We start from the raw sequence: 20,552 nt of genomic DNA, 5'->3' as shown, positions 1-20,552 counted from the left end.
AAGTCTCCAAAAAAGGATGGGGGAGAAGAATCCACCAGAGAACACAATTAACTCCAGAAGCTGAGAAGTTGTCATCTGTTCTGTAATATGAGGGCAATCTAGTTCCCTTTACAGTACTAGCATATTGGGAATAGAATATTATTGATAGACTTAAAAACTCAGACTGGAAAGTGACCTAAGAGATCATATGACCACGGCTGGAAAATTGACCTGGCAGGTTAATTCGCCAGGTGGATGGGATTTATTTGGACTGAATTTGAATGTTTACCATTAGACTACTCTGCTCATTCTAGCTAACTGCTGGGTCTCTCGGGATATATACATTCATAACCTCTGATCATTCCCAAAGGTGTAAGGTATATGAATTGAATTCAGATGCCTAAATCTGGAATGGAGAGATGACAGAGAACCCATTATTTTCATTAAGCCCATTTAAAAAATGAATAAGAAAACAATAGAAAATTATTCAAGCTAAACTGCAACCATCATTTCAATTCTTTACTTCCCCCATTTCTCATACTTGTTCATGTAACAAGTTTGCTTTCCCACTCTCTCTTTCTGATAGGCAGATGGTTTAGTTAGCCAATAGAATAGCTGTAACAAGCTTGGAATGGGCATTGGAACTTGCTCTCTCTTGCACCTATGCTATCACCAGCAGAACTGGCCTAGGCTAGCTTGCTGGAGGATGATGAACAAATGGAGCAGAACCCAGTTCCCCACGTCATCTCACATGAAGTCAGCCCAGATCAGCTACAGCCAGTGATATGTGATCCAACCCATCCAAGATCATACAACCACCTAGCCAAGCAATGTGGAGCCCTGTCATACAACAGTCTTGTGCTACTGGATAAAGGGCACAGCAATTAGAGCTTCCATTAGCACTAAGGATCAAGGGATCTAGGGAGAGTAAAAGAAGACTCTAGCTGGAACTAAAGTCAATGGTACTGGTTACTGAGAAAAAAATAAGAAAACTTTATATCAAATTGGTTTTAAGTCTGGAAGCTGAACACAGACCTCAGAACAAAACTATTTCTAAGTTACAAGAGTAAAATATATTCTATTCAGTAGAGGGATAGATCTGGGGCCATATTTAAGCAACAATTTAATTACAGTTAAGTATTAACAAGAAAATATTAGAATGTTTTTCATTTTGTTTCACAAGTATACTTATTTAATCTTTCTTACTGCTTAGGATTATATATTTTAAGGAAAATTAAATTTTGTAATAAAATATGTGACTGAAAAGTTTGATGCTCTCTCCACAAACGAACTGCTGAAAATTTAACTTTTTGGAACATGAGGCTGGAATCTCAGGAATTGCTGTTACAGTGAAAGAAGATTGTGACTGCAAAAAAAAAAAAAAAAAATCCAAGAAAACAAATAGTTTCTTAGGTGCTTGACAACTTGGGATATGATGAAGATTATTACACTTCCTCCCCAGATCCTAAGTACATTTAAACAAAGTAGGCAAAAGACTAGAATTCATGACAAATGAATATTTGATTATCTTTAGGTACCAGAGGAGCCTTATTCCACGTGTTCATTCCACATAAAAATAGAAAATAGAGAGGTGAAAATTCTATTTATAAAACCTGTGAAGTGATATGGAATGTCAGAGAGAGAAAGCCAAGCAAACACACAAACATTCAGGAATCTCTGATTTCAAACATAATAATCCCACAGCAAAGAAAACTGAATTTTGATTGGGAGGGCTGCTTCTGGGTGAGTGGGCCTGACCAGTATCCACAGAGAGTCCCTACCAGAGTAAGTTCTCTGCAACAGCAGTTTTCAGATTTTCAAAAATGATATGTATTTTCTATCATGGCCCAGCGCGCACACACACACACACACACACACACACACATTTGTATGTGTATATGAATGCCTCATTTTGAAAACACAACACACACAAGCTTCTTGACTTATAGCAGAAACTATACAAGTTGTCTAAGGATAGCCTATTTTGTGACTAAATGATCAAGTGCTTTCTAAAAATAAGCACACTTTACATAAGAGCCAAGTTATTCTAAAAGTCAGCATTGCAACATCTCTAAACATTTAATGGTACAATACACTTACATAGTATTATCACAAGGGCATTTATGTTATCACTGTGAATCTTTTAACTGTTTGGAGGTGCAGATTTTCTAGAATTGCTGCACCTACAGAAGCAATAACTCAGTCTTAGTTTTGCTCATTTTAAAAGCTGCAGCTGTGAGATTTGTCATTAAGGCACAATGAGCTAATGAAGTCCTATCTTGTGATGCTCTTCCCAGAAAACCCACTATAATCATGGACTGAATGGCTGAGTCAACCTACATGTCATTTGTCTAAAGATGATTGGAATCAGCACAGCTCAGACTAAACCTAACAACATAAACCCTACTGAGCAATGGCATTGAAATATGCAATAAAGCACATATAAACAGTCCTTTTATGATTTAAAAAAATGTACATTTCATTCTTCTCTGGAGATTGTTCCAGAGTTTAATGATGGTAACAAGTTGTAATTTGCTAAAGAATGACTAGAATTCTTTTAAGAGTATGAAAGTATCCATTGGTGTAATGTATTGGTCCACATTAAGTACCAGCTGTCTGGAAATAAAGACACACATTAATAGTTCTTTATATTCTTGCAAAAGTTGGAAATGTCGTCTATTTGGCAGATTTTTTCTTCTTCAGATTCTTAAAGAATGGGAGGCCCACCCTTTTCCCCCACACTTTTTATTTTTTTTACTTCTTGTGCAGTTTAGTATGAGTTTACTGAATATATTTTCTCATAATTAAAAATGAAATAGAGCTATATCTTCTATGTGTGTATAATTTAAGAATTTATATTCTACTTATTCAATCATTATAATGTATTTGGAATACATTATGAACATGGATAACTGGTATCTTCTATGGTATTTTAATAAAATCCTAACAACTAGATCCTTAATTTACTAGGTGGCAAAATTGGTATTTCTGATTCTCACATACACATTGCATTCCACACATATTTTATTATTTGTGGAATGACAGAATTTTGTGATTTTAGCTTAATCCTTAAACTGATTTTTGATGTCTCACTCAGTAAAAGAGTCCAACATAATGTAATACCCATATCACTGAGATAATATGCAACTTTCTCTACATTTCTTACTAATCTGGGAGACATGTTTTGCTCATTCCTACAGAATATTCAAGGATGCTAATTTGAGAAAACTGGACAACAGAAACATTCCAAATTTGAACATTTGGCTTTATTCTGTATGATTATTGTCAGTTACATTATCATCATGTAGCATCACATATTGCAGATTTAAAAAGTTTTTATGCCTAGGATTAAGAAAACAAGTGAATTATAAGGAAAAACCATCTAGCCTCTCTTAACTCTAGAGCCTGGTTGATATGAAGCTGGTGTCAAAAGAAGACAAACTTGCTAGTGACAACAAGCTGACAGACCTATCTTCAATGCACACCCAAATACTGGAACTGATCTGGTCTCTTCAGGATAAGCCTTTTGGCCATGTTTCTCAAGGAACATTTACAATGAGACCTGTTTGGAACCAAAATTATCTCTAGCTCTCAACAGGTTCAGTGAAGAACCATCTATTAAGCTCCTAATATCTGTTAGACTCCACAGACCTTGGGCAGAGAACAGAAAAGAGGAGGACTCAGACTCAGCTTTGAAGCAATTCCCATTGTTATTAAAGTAAGTTGGCACCTTCCTGAACCTGCATCCCACTACTTTCTGCTGTTTGTGTATAGTAAGTCTAGGAGAATCAGAAGATGCTTTTGTTCTTCTTCTGTTTCATGTTTTATAACACATAGTGATTTTGATCAAGCCTCCTTTTTGCTGCCTTTAACACTTTTCACTTAAATAATATATTTCATTAAAATATATTACTATGGTACTTTATATTTATAGTTCTGAGACAAACCTAGTCATAGACCATACAGCTCAAGAAGCAGTTTTGAATTACTCTTACTCTTAGCCAAAACTTTCCACTCTAAGGCCTCTGGACTTTTCCTTTCAGAGGCCAGTAGCATGTCCACTGGTCTTCTTCATGCCTCTGTCTTCATGCTACAATTTCTACAGACATTTATGTTCTTCCAGCCCTCCACCAGTTGAACTGATTGACTTCTAGCTACTTAAAACATTTATAAAACTAAACCAATATATCATTCATCTGCAAAGTACTAGGTAATATTGGAAACTGAACATTAGTTCAGTTTGTTACTAATGCCAATATTAATGCTATCGTCACTGTAATTGTTAAAATGATGTTAAAAAAATACTGTATATTATGGAGCTAATGATTCATTTCAAATAAGTTTTCCTTCCAATTCTAACAGGAAAACCATAAATTTTGCTGGGCAAATGAGATAAATTGCATATTGCTCTTCACATGAGTGGAGAGGAACATAAGAACGAATCAAAAACTTAATTCTTTGCACCTTCCCTTCATTCATCTAGACTTGTGAGCAACAGAATGCTCTGTATCATCCCGACCACGAAAATGTGCCTTAACGGGCTACCGCGGGCTCTCGCAAAGCCAGCAGTGGGTAAAGGACTTACTTGCTGCTGAGGCAGCGTCTCAGGGAGTAGGAGGCCCCTCCGCCGCAGGTGCGTGAGCACTCGCTCCACGGGCCCCAGGCGTCCCATAGGCCATCCCGGTCCTCCTCGGAGCGTGCTGCCCTGGAACTCTGCCAGAAATGAGAGGATGGTCAGCATCTTGTCCGCATCGAATCCCGAAACACGCATCCTGAAATGTGGGTGGCTGTATGTCTGTAAATAGTGGCCATACTGGAACTGAAAACCAGTATCCAATTCTTTTTTTTTTTTTCCCTCTTGGTACCAAGGATTGAACTAAGGGGCACTTAACCAGTAAGCCACATCTCCATCTTTTTTTGTATTTTATTTAGAGACGGGGTCTCGCTGAGTTGCTTAGGGCCTCGCTATGTTGCTGAGGCTGACTTTGAACTTGCCATCCACCTGCCTCAGCGCCCCAAGGCATGCACCACTGCGCCTGGCTCTGCATCCAATTCTTAACAATTTTATAATATGTTTATGTTTGGGGAGCGGAATATTTAAATATCCTGGGCCATGACAGAAGGGAACAAGAGATTGCACTAATGACGCAAAGGGAAAAGAAAGCCATAAATAGGAATCTGGGCTAAAGGAAGATTGATTGTAGGAAAGTCACAAATTCCCCCTGGGTTCATGCATTTACTCTTCCTATCTTTGTGAAAAGCATCTGCTCTCAAGGTATTCCTGCTTTGAGAAGCTTAACATGTGCATACCTGCACTGCTTTCTAAAATCTAACCATATGTTCTAAAATTCACTTTTTTTGTGAAGCAATTCATTCTTTTCAGATTGTTAAATGGAATAATTGTTTTGAGATAATTTTAGAAATACAGGAAGTGCTTATTATTTATAGGCTTCCTAGAAAAATCTGCATCTACTGTAAGGATAATTATTGTTATACACAGGTCTCAATGTTGCACTTAATGTTTCTCATAAAGATGAGAAAATAATTGCATTTGTGCTACAGCTAGTTAGAACAAGCTCTGGAGTTAGAAACTGAGTTTGGGTATGGATTCTGATTTTTACTATGCGTCCTCGAACCAAGTAACTTACCGACCCCTTGTGCCTCATTTTTACCTTCTATAAAATGGGAGTAATATTATAAGCATGACTTATGTAGGAGGATTAGCTAAATGAACTTAGCCTCAAACTACTGCCAGAGCAAGGCACTGATTTTTTTATTTTGCATTAATGTAACTCTTTGTAACATAGTTGCTATGGGGCTCAGTTGTTCAATTGACTTCTTGGATATTTTAAGAGCTATACAAGTGAAATCAGAAACCTGGCCTCCAAGTTTTATATAAATGGTTTTCTAGCTGATACATGTTTTATTTAGATTCATAAATCATTTGAAAGGGTAGATGGGAATATGAACTGAGGATCAACTCAGCCTGGGGTGGGCCAGGTGGGGTGACTCCAGAGCTTCCTAGTTACCTAAACTTGGGCACCCACATAACCTCTTTATTCTTGTTTTCTTATAAAATAGGGATAATAAAGGTAACTATAATGCCGAATCCTTGTGAGGATTAAAAGAGTTTAAAAGTATATAAGGTAGAAACAACCCAAACATTCATGGATAGATGAATACATAAACAAAATGTAGTATATACATTCAATGAAATATTACTAAACCTTAAAAGAGGAAGGAGATGCTGGATGTAGTGGCACACACCTGTAATCCCCAGTGACTTGGATGGCTGAGGCAGGAGTATTGCAAGTTCAAGGTCAGCTTTAGCAATTTAGTGAAGCCCTAAGCAACTTAGTGACACCCTATTTCAAAAAAAGTAAAAAAGGGCTGGGGATGTGGCTCAGTGGTAAAGCACTCCTGGGTTTACTCCCATGTGCCAAAGAGAGAGAGAGACAGAGAGAGAGAGAGAGAGAGAGAGAGACAGAGAGAGAGAAGAGGAGATTGGCCTATGCTACAACGGGAATGGACCTTGAAGACATTACACTAAGTGAAGTAAGCCAGAAAGTCAGACACAAAACAGACACATCAGACACATACTATGTGATTCCCCTCACATGAGGTGGCTAGAATGGCCACATTCATAGACTAAGAAAATAGAATGATGGTTACCAGGGGGCTGGGGAATGAGGCATGACGAGTTGGTGTTTAAAGGGAAGATGAAAAGTTCTGGAGATGAACGTGGGTGGTGATGGTTGTAGAACAATGTGAATGCTTAATGATACTAAATTGTGCACTTAAAAATGGGTAAAAAGAGTAAATTTTGTTTATTATTTTATGTATATTTTACTACAACAAAAATACATTTTGAAAAGCACTGCATACACGTGTTGCTATTATTATTATTCAACATTATTTATGATGTGCTATTAACAGTATTTGTAAACAGGCATATGCTCTGGAAGGTTACAGGAAGTACACTGATAAGGCACTTGGATTTCTTCTGTTGAATGTATCTGAGCCATTGCACTCTTAAGGTGTCATCTTGTTGAAATCCCTCACTTTCCTACCATGGTACCTTGCAGCCACCTTCAGTGTTCCATCTCCAGGGTCCTGTGAGTTGCCAGTAGTATTGGGTTACTATAAAAAAATCTATCCTTTGTATAGGAATTACATATTGAGCTTCAAAGCCTGAATTTTAGGAATAATCAAACCAATCTGTAATCTGTTATCATTATAATGTAAGGTACCCTGGTTTAAGAGTTTAACTAGTGAAAAGTCCTTATGCCATTGAAATACATGTACTCAAGTCTCTTCTCCTGAAGCTCATTAAAATCACTCCTCAGATTTACAAAAGTATACTGTACATGTCCTGACACCCTTTGTGTTTTCTCTGTGTGACTGGAAGATGGAACTGTTGGCAGAGGTTCAGTATTTTCCTGATGAAGTTACTATTAAATATATGACAAACATATATTTGTATAATGCAATTCTCCTTATTTATCCAAATTCAATATGACTTAAATGAAACCAGTATCATGAAAGCTAGATTTGTGCAGTGATTGAAATGAGATAAATGAATACAAACTTTGACGCTATACAATTATAACTGTATAAAAACAATTCTACAAGGAGCATTTCCATATGAACTGCACTTCCCTATGAAATAGGAATACCAGGATGCCAAAACTTTGGGGAAGTTTCTCCTGGCTGTTCTCTGGGTAAAATCTTTAGGAAATGATGTATGGTTGTGATTTTGTTTTTCTACAAAAGTGGATTGTTTCAAACTCTTTGCTAAAGTTGCTTGGTGTTTTTCATATGTCTTGTCTAAAGAGCTCTAAGATGATGTTTTGCTAAGTAAATATCTCACCTCATCACAAGTTACAAATTTAGCACAATTAGTAAGTAACCCCATTTCTTTGAAAGAGATCTCACATTATCCTAGAAACAAAGAAAGGGCCTCCTTCTCAAAGTGAACAAATTCCAAGTTTTCTTTTAGTAAGTGGAATAAACATAATTCATTTCAACTGAATCCATGTTTAATGTTAGAGAAAGTGATTTTCCTCTTCTTTAACTGTGCCAGACTTTTATATCTAAAACCAGAATCAACATTTTAACAATGTCTTTCAGTTCATTTAAAAACTAGGAGTATTTGCTTATTTCAGTCTATAAGACGATCTTCAACATAAACAACTTTTGTGTCTGGCCTGGGTAGAACTCATGTTTATTTCCCTCTTACTTTTGAACGTGCAGTCTTTTTGACTTTATAAAAGCATTTTTTTTCAAGTATAAACTTTAAATGGTATCAATTTTGGGAAACTGAGGCTTGAAGAAAAAAAAAGGAATAGGCAATGGGCTACCTAAAAGCAATATTGATTGCTTCTGAAACCCAAATTCTAAGCTTTTCTATATAAATGAGACAATATTTATTAATATTATTTTTATCGCATGAGTGGAATATTTTAATTTAAATGCCTCAAAAAGAAAATTATGGGTGCTATTAAGCATAGCAATCAATAGATCAACACTAACCCTACAGTCAGAAATTTCAGCAGCATATTGTGTGAGATGATGTTTTTGAATTCTTTGTGCAAGCCAGTGTTTCACCAGTAGATCTATCATTAAAAGTCAAAAACAGATCTGATATTGAATTTGAGGGAAAAGTCCTGTCTTAGTATAATATTTATTGGATTAATAATAGTATAATAGTTAGTATAACAGTTATTGGATGGGTAAGAATGGACAATGGGCATTTTTGAACTAGCATTTAAGAAACTAGCAAACACTAAGAGAAGAAAGGCCTGGGTCTTGGTTCTATGAAAATTGTGTATCTTGAGATATCCAACTTAGAAACATTATAGTCATTTCTAGATCTTTGATGCCACATATTGATCTTTAAACGTAGACTCTACTTAAGACTCTATTTAAGTCTTCAACAAATGCCACAAGGCCATTGAACCATTGCTCCAGGCCAGTCAAAAGGCATTAAAGTTCCACAAATGCCAACTGCATGAAATATGGATTGTGGCTGCAGATTTTTATATATATTCTACACATATTAGAAGAGCTTCCTGACCTCCACTGCCTTAGAATGGTGTCACTTTCTCACCATTACTGACTTAATGGCTGATTTCAGACCCAACTGCACCAACAAAGTCTCAGGTGAAAGATCCAAGGTAGACAGCTACAGGTAGTTAAATGCTTTGAGCAATCACATGAAGTAATATTTTTCCCTGCCTTTCACTGTCCCATAGACACTTAACCTTGGAATGACCTCCTGTGTACCACTTTATCCAGAAACCTCTTTCACTGGAACCTAGACAGGTTATCAAAGACTTATGGGATCGGAGGATGAAGTACAAATTAGCAATAAGTCTCTAGAGTTATATTTGCTCAGAGGTACACATACACAGAGTACTTGGAAAAATTTTTTGCAAATGTTATAACAAGAGGTCAAGCTGTGCAGAACTAAATGAAAATAGAAGTAGGTGCTGAGGAAATGGTTGATAGGTATTTGTAAAATTGAAGTCATATAACAGATGAAGTTATATTATAAGAGAAGTGTTCTTTAGAAATCAACAGACCCTCAAAAGCAACAAAATAGGTTACAAGATGAAGCAAAGAGCAGTGTTTGCAAGAAGGTACCTGAACCTCTGGTTTTCCTCTCCTCCCAGACAGACGGCATTTAGCATAAGTCATCTGGGGCTGTGCATGTGGCTGTACAAAATGAATATCACACACTTCTAAATTAAAAAGAGGGAGCAACCCTTCCAATGATGAAAGAACCATTTTTCCTGTGGTGTGCCCATGCAAAGTAGAGCAATCTATACACAGGAACATCCTGCCCATGTACATATGAAGCTTTGGAGACAAATCTGCAGATTCCATTTTTAGCTCTCCTACATACATCAGGTCTCTATAAATCTTATCTAATCCTTGGCTCCTTTAACAACTTGGAATACTGGTTCTGCTGCCAACTGTGCGTGGTAGGAATGGTGAGTCCCTGCTCCTGAACGCTTACAGACATTAAGCAGTAACTGGGCTCTTGTAAAAGCCCATTAGGTTTTTGATGTACTTTCTTAAAGGGCATGGCATATGGATACTGAGGCATGCGCCTTCCCAGATGATATTTGCTGCTAGTTTTGCTTAGGAAATTCGGATCATCTGGTTCTTATCACAGCTGCACTGTTGGGGGATATGATGAACTGCCAGTGACACAGTGCATGGTCTTTCAGAGGCCACTGCATGAAGCCTGTCCCTTGCTACTGAAGAGAGAAGTTGATTCTGTAACAGGGTGTAAAAGCTATTCAGGTCAAGGGGACTTTTGGTACCCATCTTCCATTTTCCTTCACTCTGATTCTGTGCACACCAAGCACACCCTTGGCATATTTCTACAAGGGCCCCTAGGCCTGAAGCGTTAGTAGAGGTGAGGGGTAAAGCTGTAACTTATTAAGTCCCTGTGTGCCAGGCAGTGTACCAGGATTTACACAAATTACTGTATTTAATCCTCACGATAAGTCAGTCAGGTGGGAATCCCACCCCCCTCATTTTATGAAAAAGAAAACTGAGGCTGAGAGAGAGAGAACAATTTGCATCATGGTACGAAGAAAAGATTGCAGGCTCTGGAGTCAGATAGGCTTGACTAATCATACACAAGTAAACTTGACTTAGGCTTGTTGCCAGATCTCTCTGAGACATAGTTTCTTCCTTTGCAAAGTGGGAACACTGATCCTTCTCTTGCTAGGGAGACTGTGAAGATAAATAAGAGAATGAATGTGAAGTACCTAGTGTGATTCTGGCATATTCTAATTACTTTATCTCCATCTTCATGCCGCAAATACACAAACCTCCCCCGACTCGCAGTCATACAGTTAATACATGGTAGAGCCAGGTTTTATATCCATACCTCACCATCTTTTATGCTGTTCTCATTTGAAGTTTTGACTTTTCTTTCCCATTCAAACAGCATTTATCAGCATACAAATTCATTATTAAGTGACAAAAACTAATGTAGTTATTTTATAAAAATTTTAAAAATTATTTTGTCCTCAGTGCTCTTCCTGAACCCTTGAATACAACTTGGAAACAGAATTAAGACAGCTCTGTTACTTTTTAGGAAACAAAAACCTGACTCTGCTCAATGTCAAGTGCTTCAGCAAGATTTTCATTTCAGAACTATGGTAACTTGATTTTTTTGTATTCTATCCAAAGACAAGGCTAGATTACAGCTCTCTAGCTGAGAAACCTCTGGGCATTTTGGAAAGCTCCACCAGAACGCAATTTCACAGCCAGTTGAATTAAAATCCGTAATTGCTGATATGCACAAAGATTAGTAGTCAGGAAATTTGTGATCTGCCACAGAATATTTTGGATCAGTTTATCTCACGGGAAGTCATAGATTAAAATATTCTATCACTGTTTCTTCTGAAGCATGAACTTGATAAATAGAAACACTTTTCTTTGCCATGATACTGATAGAATATTAATAGAAGTTGTATTAGGCATGTTTTTGTGAAAGAAATTTCAAATTCTAGTTTTGGTTTTATATTCATACACATGTGTTTTTATATATGTATGTGTATAGATATATATGGTCTGGAGGACTTAAAGAGATTTTTACTAGACATGGTCAGTCTGGTTTTCTTTTTCCACTGTAACATTTGCTTATAACAACAATACTGCCTAACTGCTGAATCTAGACACTGCTCAATTATAAATAGAAAGCTAAAGTTAGTAATTTCATTTCTTTTACAAAGGAAGACAGTAAGAGAACTGTATGGTCATTTCAAAAACTCATGCTACTCTCATACTAGCAATGACAGTCATCACCTTCATGGCCCTTTGCCCTGTGGGGCTATTTTGACATCTTTGTACTGGTTGGCCTCAGGTGTTCACTGTTAGCTATTTTACCTGGACTTCTGAAACTGAAGCTTTTCTCCCTGGCCACTGGCTGCTGCTGCTGTTGTTTCTTCCCTATACTTAAAAAGGAAAAGAAATCTCCAATGGAAAATAATATGTAGGCCCAACACCAAGAAAAACAGTGAAGAGTCACCTCCCTGGGCTTCCACACCCCTCCACTCCCTGAAAGAGACATGTTTGAAACTCCCCTTCCAACAAAATTCCTTCTCTGCTTTTTGTGAATTCCTGACTTCCTGGTGAGCCAGTGAGAAGTTTCAGTTTCCATTCCCATCTAATCTAACTCCGAGCTCTGTCCAAACTGTGAGTCCAATCAGCCACAGATCTTTTCTGCAGCATTGGCAAATTTTGCTGAAATGAATTTACAAAACATCTGTAGAACGAAGGAAACATCTGAGGCTCTGGAAAGCACATGTTGGGGTTTGGAATCATGGAGAAAGAATTTCTGGTGAAGAAAAAAAAATCTCATTTTGTGATTCGTTGAGGAACTGCAAAGTTAATAAATTAATATGGCTTAGGTTTTGATGGCTTAAAAGTCCAAATTGTAATTGATGATTAAAAAAAAGCAGGAAGAAATGACTCACTAGCTTTGTGTCACTATCAGGCAAGTCAGTTTTGGGTTTTAGCAGAACTATCTCAACTCTGCTTTGGTTGACCATTGTGCGATCAGAGTCAAGAAAAAAAAAAAAAATTGGTGAAATGGTTCTGAATAAAACTCCGTAGGACTTTGAATGTAATTTAGGTTCCAGTCTTGTACTCACGATCAATTACTTTCTCAAGCACCTCTAAGAAGTCGTGGGATCAATGTTTGGAACTGAAATCTAAAGTATTCTCAGTGACTCAATGTTATTTTTCTTTTCTATGTTTTTGCTTCTACTTTTGTTCACATTAGATTCTCTTTTCTCAGAAAACACAGAATGGTGAGTTCTTAATACTGCAACAACTCTGCTTACCCTGCAATTCTGCAATTCTTTGATGTTCTATTCATGGATTATCAATTTGCAATTAATTAGTATAAAAAACATTAAAACAAGACTGTGGCTCCTCGGGATTATCATCCTGCCTTTTTTTTTTTTTTTTTTTTTTTTTTTTTTTTTTTTTTTTTTTTTTTTTATTACTTGGGATTGAGCTCCAGGCTTTGTGCATGCTAGGCAAGTGCTCTACCACTGAGCTACACCCCAAGTCCTGGAATATCATTCTGCATAACAATTATCTTTCAAATTAGACCTTAAACCCTTTCACAGCAGGTGTTATGCTTTTTATTTTGGAGTTACCTACATTTAAAATTGAAATAATATTATGAATGCCACTTTGAAGAAAATACAGATTTTGACAAATATTTAGTAGATAAAGAAATGTTTTGTAAGTACGCTTTGTTTTAAATCTTTACTTGTTACTCATCTTTCAAAAATGTACATTAAAAAAAGGTACATAGCCCAAGGAAAGGCAGAGGCAAAAGTGCATGAGAAATATCTAGTTACTTAAAATTTCCAACTGGTTTTCTGCTCTCCAGCTCAATTAAAACCTCTCTCATTCACACCACAAGATAAATCCCATCAAAATTTCTGCTCCTGTTAACTCAGATGAGTTTGTTTTAGAAAGCAGAAGTTGTCTCAATTGCTATATTTTTGTACTTTTAATAGACAGCATTTTCCTCTAGTTCTAACTTAAAACTGTTACTTGGTAGCAACTTGGATACTTAAAACCATTTTACCAGTCTAGGCAGTGAATCATTCTGAGGGTCTACTTATGGTCTTGGCAATACTTTCTCATTATAAATATAAAGCAAACCAATTCAGGGGTCCAGAGATCCAGAACATGGTCTGGGCCCAGGAAGCCCAGGGATGGCAATCATCAAGTTGCTTGTTGCCTTGAAATGATTACTTCCCACTCAGTTTGGCCATTTGCAACAGCTCCTGATTAGTTTCTGTCTACCAGCAACCTCTATCAGCCACAACACACTCACTAATCCATAGCCCTCTGCAGCTTGGCTTTTAGAGAGACCCGGTTCTTTTGCATGGATATGAAGTTCTAATCCTACATACTTGTTATCACTTTGGCTCACTTCTTGGAGTCCAGACTGGCGCATGGATGTGTTTTAGAAGATTTATAATTTAGTGAGAAGATAAACAACAAGATATTTGTTCAGCACCAAGTCTCATCAATTCCATTTCAGAAATTCCTCTTTCTTCCACTCCCACCCCTCCAAATTCACTTTCACAGCCTGAATTCTGGTTCTCCTATTAATGCCCAGTATTTTACAACAGATTCCCTATCTGATCTTTCCACAGCCAGCCTCTCCTCCCACCAGCCTGTCCACTGCAGGGTTGCCCCTTATCTTTCTAAACACAGTTGAACTGTTCACTCCTTGGTAAGAAACAGTGTGTGTGGATCCACTGCCTACAGCTGGTAGGTTCTAGTAATGGATTTCAGGTGGGCTGCAAAGGCTCAGAAACTTTACGTAACATTTTGGGCATGTGTGCATTATTATTATACTTCTGGAAAGAGTATTCATAGCTTTCATCAGGATTTTCAAGAAAGGCAAAGAACCATTGGTTATAGGATAAAGCCCAAATTAGTTAGAGTGGCAGACAAGACCCTTTCTAACCTGAGCCCTAAATCAATGTTCTAGATTCATTTCTGCTGCTTCTGATCATACTTGCCCTCTGCACTGCAGAAACAGGTCAGGGCTTCTTGGCTGCACGAGGTCCTGCGAGGCTCGCTGGTATTTTGTTTGTGATCTTGTCTAGATTCCCCTCCCCCTCATCTTCAGCACATCCTTTTATTGTCTTCAACTTGTGTGCTCCTGCTCCTGCTTTAAGATGCATCTGACACGCCCTCTTCTAGTGAAACTGTCTCTAATCTCCAGGTAGAATCAGTCACCACCTCTACTGTGTTTTGAACACATTGCTAGGATTTGATACGTACGGCTGGCTTGGCATTTGTTAGTCACTGCACTGTAGTTACTTATTTACACACCTAGGTCCAGAAATGCACTGTGCATTTCTTAAGGGCACGATAAAGATAAATGTGCTTTTGTTATCCCTGGTGCCTTGTAGAACAATATGTAATCAGATTCAGTGAATATTCATTGAATGAATAATGAAGTCTAGGCAGGCTAGGACAAGTTGCGTTGAGTACCTAATTCATAATGGTTGTCAGCTTTTGCTCTTGTTCATGTATACTTAGATTCTTCAAGGCAGAGGGGAAAACTACACGCAGCAGCTTCAGATAAGCAAACGAACAGGACAAAAATAAATCTGACCCATCATGGGGAGGTGATCACATTTCTGCTTATTCACATTTCTTTTTATGCCAACTCTAAATTTATGCAAAATGTTTAAAGTTGAAAGATGCTTCACCTGCCACATCTTGCCTTAATCTAGTCTAATCCAAGTCCTAGATGCCTGTCTGCCAAAGTGCCCTCGTCACTGAGTAAACAACCATCCATCCTTAAGCAGCACTTGTGCAGCCTGCTTTTAGGAGTTGAGTGTACTGGGATTTGGAGGGGCAGCTCAGAATGGGAATGACTGTGGGTGGGTAAGAGTCCTGACTTAAGTAAAGGCACAGGTCACTACCAAGACAAGAATGAAGAACGCTCATTAAATTGTATTTTGATGAATGCAAAAATGAGTGCAGCGTAGATGATAGAAGTTCAACAGAATTAATTAGGAAAAATAGAAGTAAATTTTGATGAGTTTTAAAGTAATGGTTCTGGACTGGGAACAAAAAATTGCATGAAAAAAATCTAAAAATTCAAATGGTAGAGCTTTGTTTGATGTTAAAGGAAATTCAGTGACATTAATACAAAGCCCTAGAAGATACAAAACTAAGTCAGCTTTATATTCAGGCACAGGACCAGACACAGACATTAATATTCAATGGATGTTTAGTACTTAATAATTTTTTGTGAACATTTTTCATTTTAAAATGTTTCAGAGAGTGTACATGGATGATGATGATAGCAAAAACTTAAACAAGGACACAGACTGAGAAACCGGATTTGGTTTTAGCTATTTTTGCTTTAACCTGGCTTTGCTACTGTTACATTTTAAGTAACTTAATTATCTATGCCTCAGTTTACTCAACTCCATAAGAAGGAATTTTGGCCACATAATTTCTAAGAAAACTCTAACCTTAATAATATTTCAGATTGTAAATTAAACTATTGAACCACATTTCCAAATCAGAATTATGTGTGTGTGTGTGTGTGTGGTAGTGGTGGTACCAGGGACACTCTACACTGAGTTATTTCTCCAGCCCTTTATTTATTAATTTAATTAATTAATTTATGTTTGAGATAGTGTCTCAGAATTGCCCAGGCTGGTCTTCTGCCTCATCTTTCCAGTCACTGAGATTTCAGGCAAGCACCCTGCACCTGATTTCCAGATCAGTTTTCCAATCTTGTAAACGAGTGTATGAACATTTGTTTGGTTTAACTCACAAAATTGCTATAAAGATTTTTTTTTTTAATGAAAGTGTTAACATTTGAAATAGTATCGAGCTGTACAATTGCTAAAAGTCCTAAAAACAAAACAGTTAAAAAGTAAATCTTGAAACAGACTCTATACTGAGGATACCCTTCCTTTACTTATGGGACTACCGTCACACAGAACTTACTGCAAAACCTGAAGTAACTTCTGAATAATAAAAGAAATGCTAATTATACTCTGTACTTTTTATTAATGTGTACTATTTCTATGGAAACAAATAAGTACTTGTAAGCAAAAGTTTACCAAATGATGAACTAAAAGTGAGCTTGTTTGGAGGTTTTCAGTTTCTGTATTGACTTAATTCCCATCCTAGTTTTAGCACACAATGTCTTCTCAGGATGTTTCTTTGTAATGACTCTTTCAAAAATTTTCATGACATACTTCTTTTATATCAGAACAGAAACTCTGTTATTGTGGTTCTCTACAACAAATTATAGTGATTATTATATATATGTATATATATATAAATATATAATAAAATATAAATAAATATATAATAAATATATATATGTTTATACATATATTTCCCCACATATTTCACATATTATCCTATGTCAGTAGCAATTGACGGTCCAGTACTACTGCCTCAGGATAGCTTTTATTGAAACTATAGCAATCAGGCTATGCATTCTCTACCTGTAAGAGCATTTATTTCACAAATGTAACAGTCTACATTTTTTTCTTTAATCTTATGCACAGCAGATTGTAGTGTAAGTCCCTACTTTTAGATCATTGTAAGAAAGATTTGGGTTCTCTAGGAGGATGTGTCTTTCTTATTCCATTATGATTTGTCTTCATTCTCTGTAAACAGTACAAAGCTAGTTATACTAAGATGGGAAAAAATAATGATAAGTAAGGACAAATATACCAGTCATCTCTTCCTGTTTTTCCTGTGACATTCAACAGAAGTACTTTTGTTTTTGAGCTGGCTTCATTCCATGCACTGTTAGCATTTTAAAAATCATAACTGAAAAATCATTAAGTATTATATATATGGAAAGTAACACAATATTCTGTCATCTGTAAATTAAATGACAATGTCAGAGTCCTTAGTCAAACCATTTATTAAATGTTTATTAGCATATGAAACATAGTATGGTATTTGTGATTCTTGTGTGCTCTCCCTATCAGTGTTCAAAAAGCAGAAGGAAATACTTTGAGAATTTATGAAGCTTAATTTTTATTTTCAACATGTGAGAATTCTGTATCTGACATAGACTAATAGAACAAAAGACACAGAAACGAACCCACACAGCTATAGTCACCCAATTCTTGACAAAAGTATCAAAAACATACATTGGAGAAAAGATAGTCTCTTTCAACAAATGGTGTTGAGAAAAACTAGATATCCATGGAAGAATGAATCTTGATCCTTATCTTTCACGCTGTACAAATGTCAACTTGAAATGGATCAAAGTCCTAAATGGATCAGAAACTTTGAAACTGTTATAAGAAAAAGTAGAGAAACACTTCAATATATAGGCACAGGCAAAGACTCCCTGAATAGGATCCCTATAGCTCAGGAAATAAGAGCAAGAATCAATAAAAGGGATGGTTTCAAAATAAAAAGCTTCTATTTTTCCTGCAAAGGAATCAATTAACAGTGTAAAGAAACAACCTACCAAAAGGAGAGAAAATCTTTGCTAGCTACTCTTCCTATAGAGGATTAATATCCAGAATATGTAAAGAACTCAAAAAAAGAAAAACTCAATAAATGGGCAAATAAACTGGACACTTCTCAAGAGAACTACAAATGGCCAACAATTATATGAAAAAAAAGTCCTACATCTCTAGTCATCAGAAAAATGAAAACTGAAACTACACTGAGATTTCATCTCATTCAGATAGAATGGCAATCATCAAGAATACAAATAACAATAAACCTTTGGAAAGGATGCAGGAAAAAAGGAACTCTTACGTGCTGTTGGTGGGAATGTCAACTGGTATAGACACTATGGAAGTCAATGTGGAGGTTTCTCAGAAAGCTAAAAATAACCACCATATGATCCAGCAATAACACTCCTTGGTACTTATCCAAAAGAATCAAAGTCTGCATAGAAATTACGTGCATTCCCATGTTTATCGCAGTATAATTCACAATAGCCGAGTTGTGAAATCAGCCTAGGTATCTGTCAACAGATGAATGGATAAAGAAAATGTGGCATATACACGAAGGAGTTTTATTCAGCCATAAAGAGCAAAATTATGCCATTTGCAGGAAAATGGATGGAACTAGAGACTATACTTTTGAGTGAAATAAGTCAGACTCAGAGAGAAAAGTATCATGTTTTCTCTCATATGTGGAAGCTAGGGAAAAATACAGAGGAAAAAATGGGGTGTGGGGAACACCATGAGACCATTAGGAAGGGGACCCAGGGATTGAGGAGGAGAGGCAGGAGTAATGAAATTGATCAAATTATGTTTTTATGACTATATGAATATACTACAATGAAACCCATCATTCTGTATGAATAATATGTACCAATTTAAAAATATTTTTATATTTTATATATTTCTGTATATATAAATAATGAGTAAAAAAATTTTGAGTCTGTCATTTTTCTGTTTTCAGCAAGAAGAATTCCTTTTCCTTCAGCATCATTCAATATTACTTAATGGAGGAATAATATTTATGTGCATTGCATTAACTGTGCTTAGCAATATGAAACGTTAATAGATTCATGTCTGAAGCAGCGTGATAGTCCCTAAAATGCCTCAGGAATATATTAAAATGGATCTTGGCCACAGACAATACCAAGATTGCAGAGGCACACCCCAGGCATCTTTTTTAAAGCTTGTTTTGTAATAAGCAGAGTAAGCGAAGGTGCTAAATCATGGTTTACTACCCCATTTGCCTCACAGCCTCCCTGTCTCTGGTGCTGGGCCTCAGAAATCAATTTCACACGTGGCTGCTATCAGCGTTCTTTGAGCTATTAAGACGAAAGCACTTTCTCCTCTTTTTATTAAAACCAAGCTCACTTTTATCTCCTAGCTCCTGCTCTGCTTTCCTGCCTTGCCTTTCCACTCTGTGGGGGGTGAGCGGTCAGCTGTCTTCCTTTCACTTCTGAGCTTCTTGAAAGGCTAATCCACATCCACTGAACCCACTTCCTTGACACCCCCAAATTCCTGAACGTTTTGCAACCTGGCTTCTGCCCGCTATTTGACTGACGTGGCTCCTCTGAAATTCATCCAGATCCTGTAACTCACCACATCCTATGACCTTCCCTCACATCTCGCTGCAGAATATGCTCCCCTGGCTTCGCTGGCAGTGAGAACTTGCCAGTCCTACCCGCAGCCCTTTCTTACTCATCTTGACTAGTAAATGCTGGAATCCCTTGGGGTTCTTTCTCTGAGCCACTGCTCTCTTCCTCCTACAATCCTGTTGACCTTATCCACTGTATCTCCCTTGCACTCTTCTTCTCTTTTGCTTTTCCAATCTTCAGGAGACTATTTCCATTCACCTGAGCGCTTTGTTAGAACTTTAAACTCAACATTTCTAAAACCAAACTCAATGTTTGGAGCTTAAACTCTTTAGCAGTCCTTCTCCCTACCAGTTACAAACATAACAATGTTGCTAAGAAACATTTCCCTTCGCTCAGGTCTCCTTCTTCCTCTACCCTGTCCCCCATACATTCACCTGCCCATCCTCACATGTGCACGGGAACAATTTCCTGTACCGTATATTCTGTTTCTGTAATGTACTGCCTTTCTGTTGCCTCTTTTCCATTTCTTCTGCTAGTACCCTAATGCAGAATCTTCCTGTTGTCGTGGACGTGATACACAATTGGTCTTCCAGCCCTGGCCAGGTCAGTTCCTCTGCAGCATGGCTCTCTGTGTGCCAAACTCAGCAAAACAGCTGCAGATAAGGTTGGAATGGTGGGCTGGGGTAGTGCCTTGAGTTTGGGCTGAGGGATTGGTCCTTGAATAGACTGACAGCTGGAGCCAATGAAGGGTTTTGAGCTGGGTGTGATATGATTGAGGTTTTACAGTTTTCAGAGTACTTCCACATATTCATTTGATCCTCATAATGCTCCTATGAGGCATGGCAGGTTTATGGGCATTTTAGACAAAGAAGGGGAATGGAGAGTTGCTGTAAAAAGGATAAGGGAGAAATCCATCTTACAACTATTTCCCCAACAGATAAGACAAAATTTAGAATCTCTC

At 37.1% G+C, this 20,552-nt stretch overlaps 1 protein-coding gene across 3 annotated transcripts in view; it reads right to left on the bottom strand.

Annotated features, from left to right (window-relative positions):
* ADAMTSL1 (ADAMTS like 1) overlaps nt 1-20,552 on the bottom strand; it is a 381,058-nt gene that overhangs the window by 345,355 nt on the left and 15,151 nt on the right. For all 3 annotated transcript variants that reach the window (XM_079113153.1, XM_079113154.1, XM_079113152.1), the window contains exon 2: nt 4,565-4,692. In XM_079113153.1, the coding sequence (XP_078969279.1) occupies nt 4,565-4,692 (128 nt within the window). The remainder of the gene's footprint in view (nt 1-4,564; nt 4,693-20,552) is intronic.

The sequence above is a fragment of the Sciurus vulgaris genome (assembly GCF_902686455.1).
Source record: "Sciurus vulgaris genome assembly, chromosome: 15".
NCBI lineage: Eukaryota > Metazoa > Chordata > Mammalia > Rodentia > Sciuridae > Sciurus > Sciurus vulgaris.
Note: the sequence above shows the minus strand (reverse complement) of the source record. Positions and strands in the feature narration are given on the sequence as shown.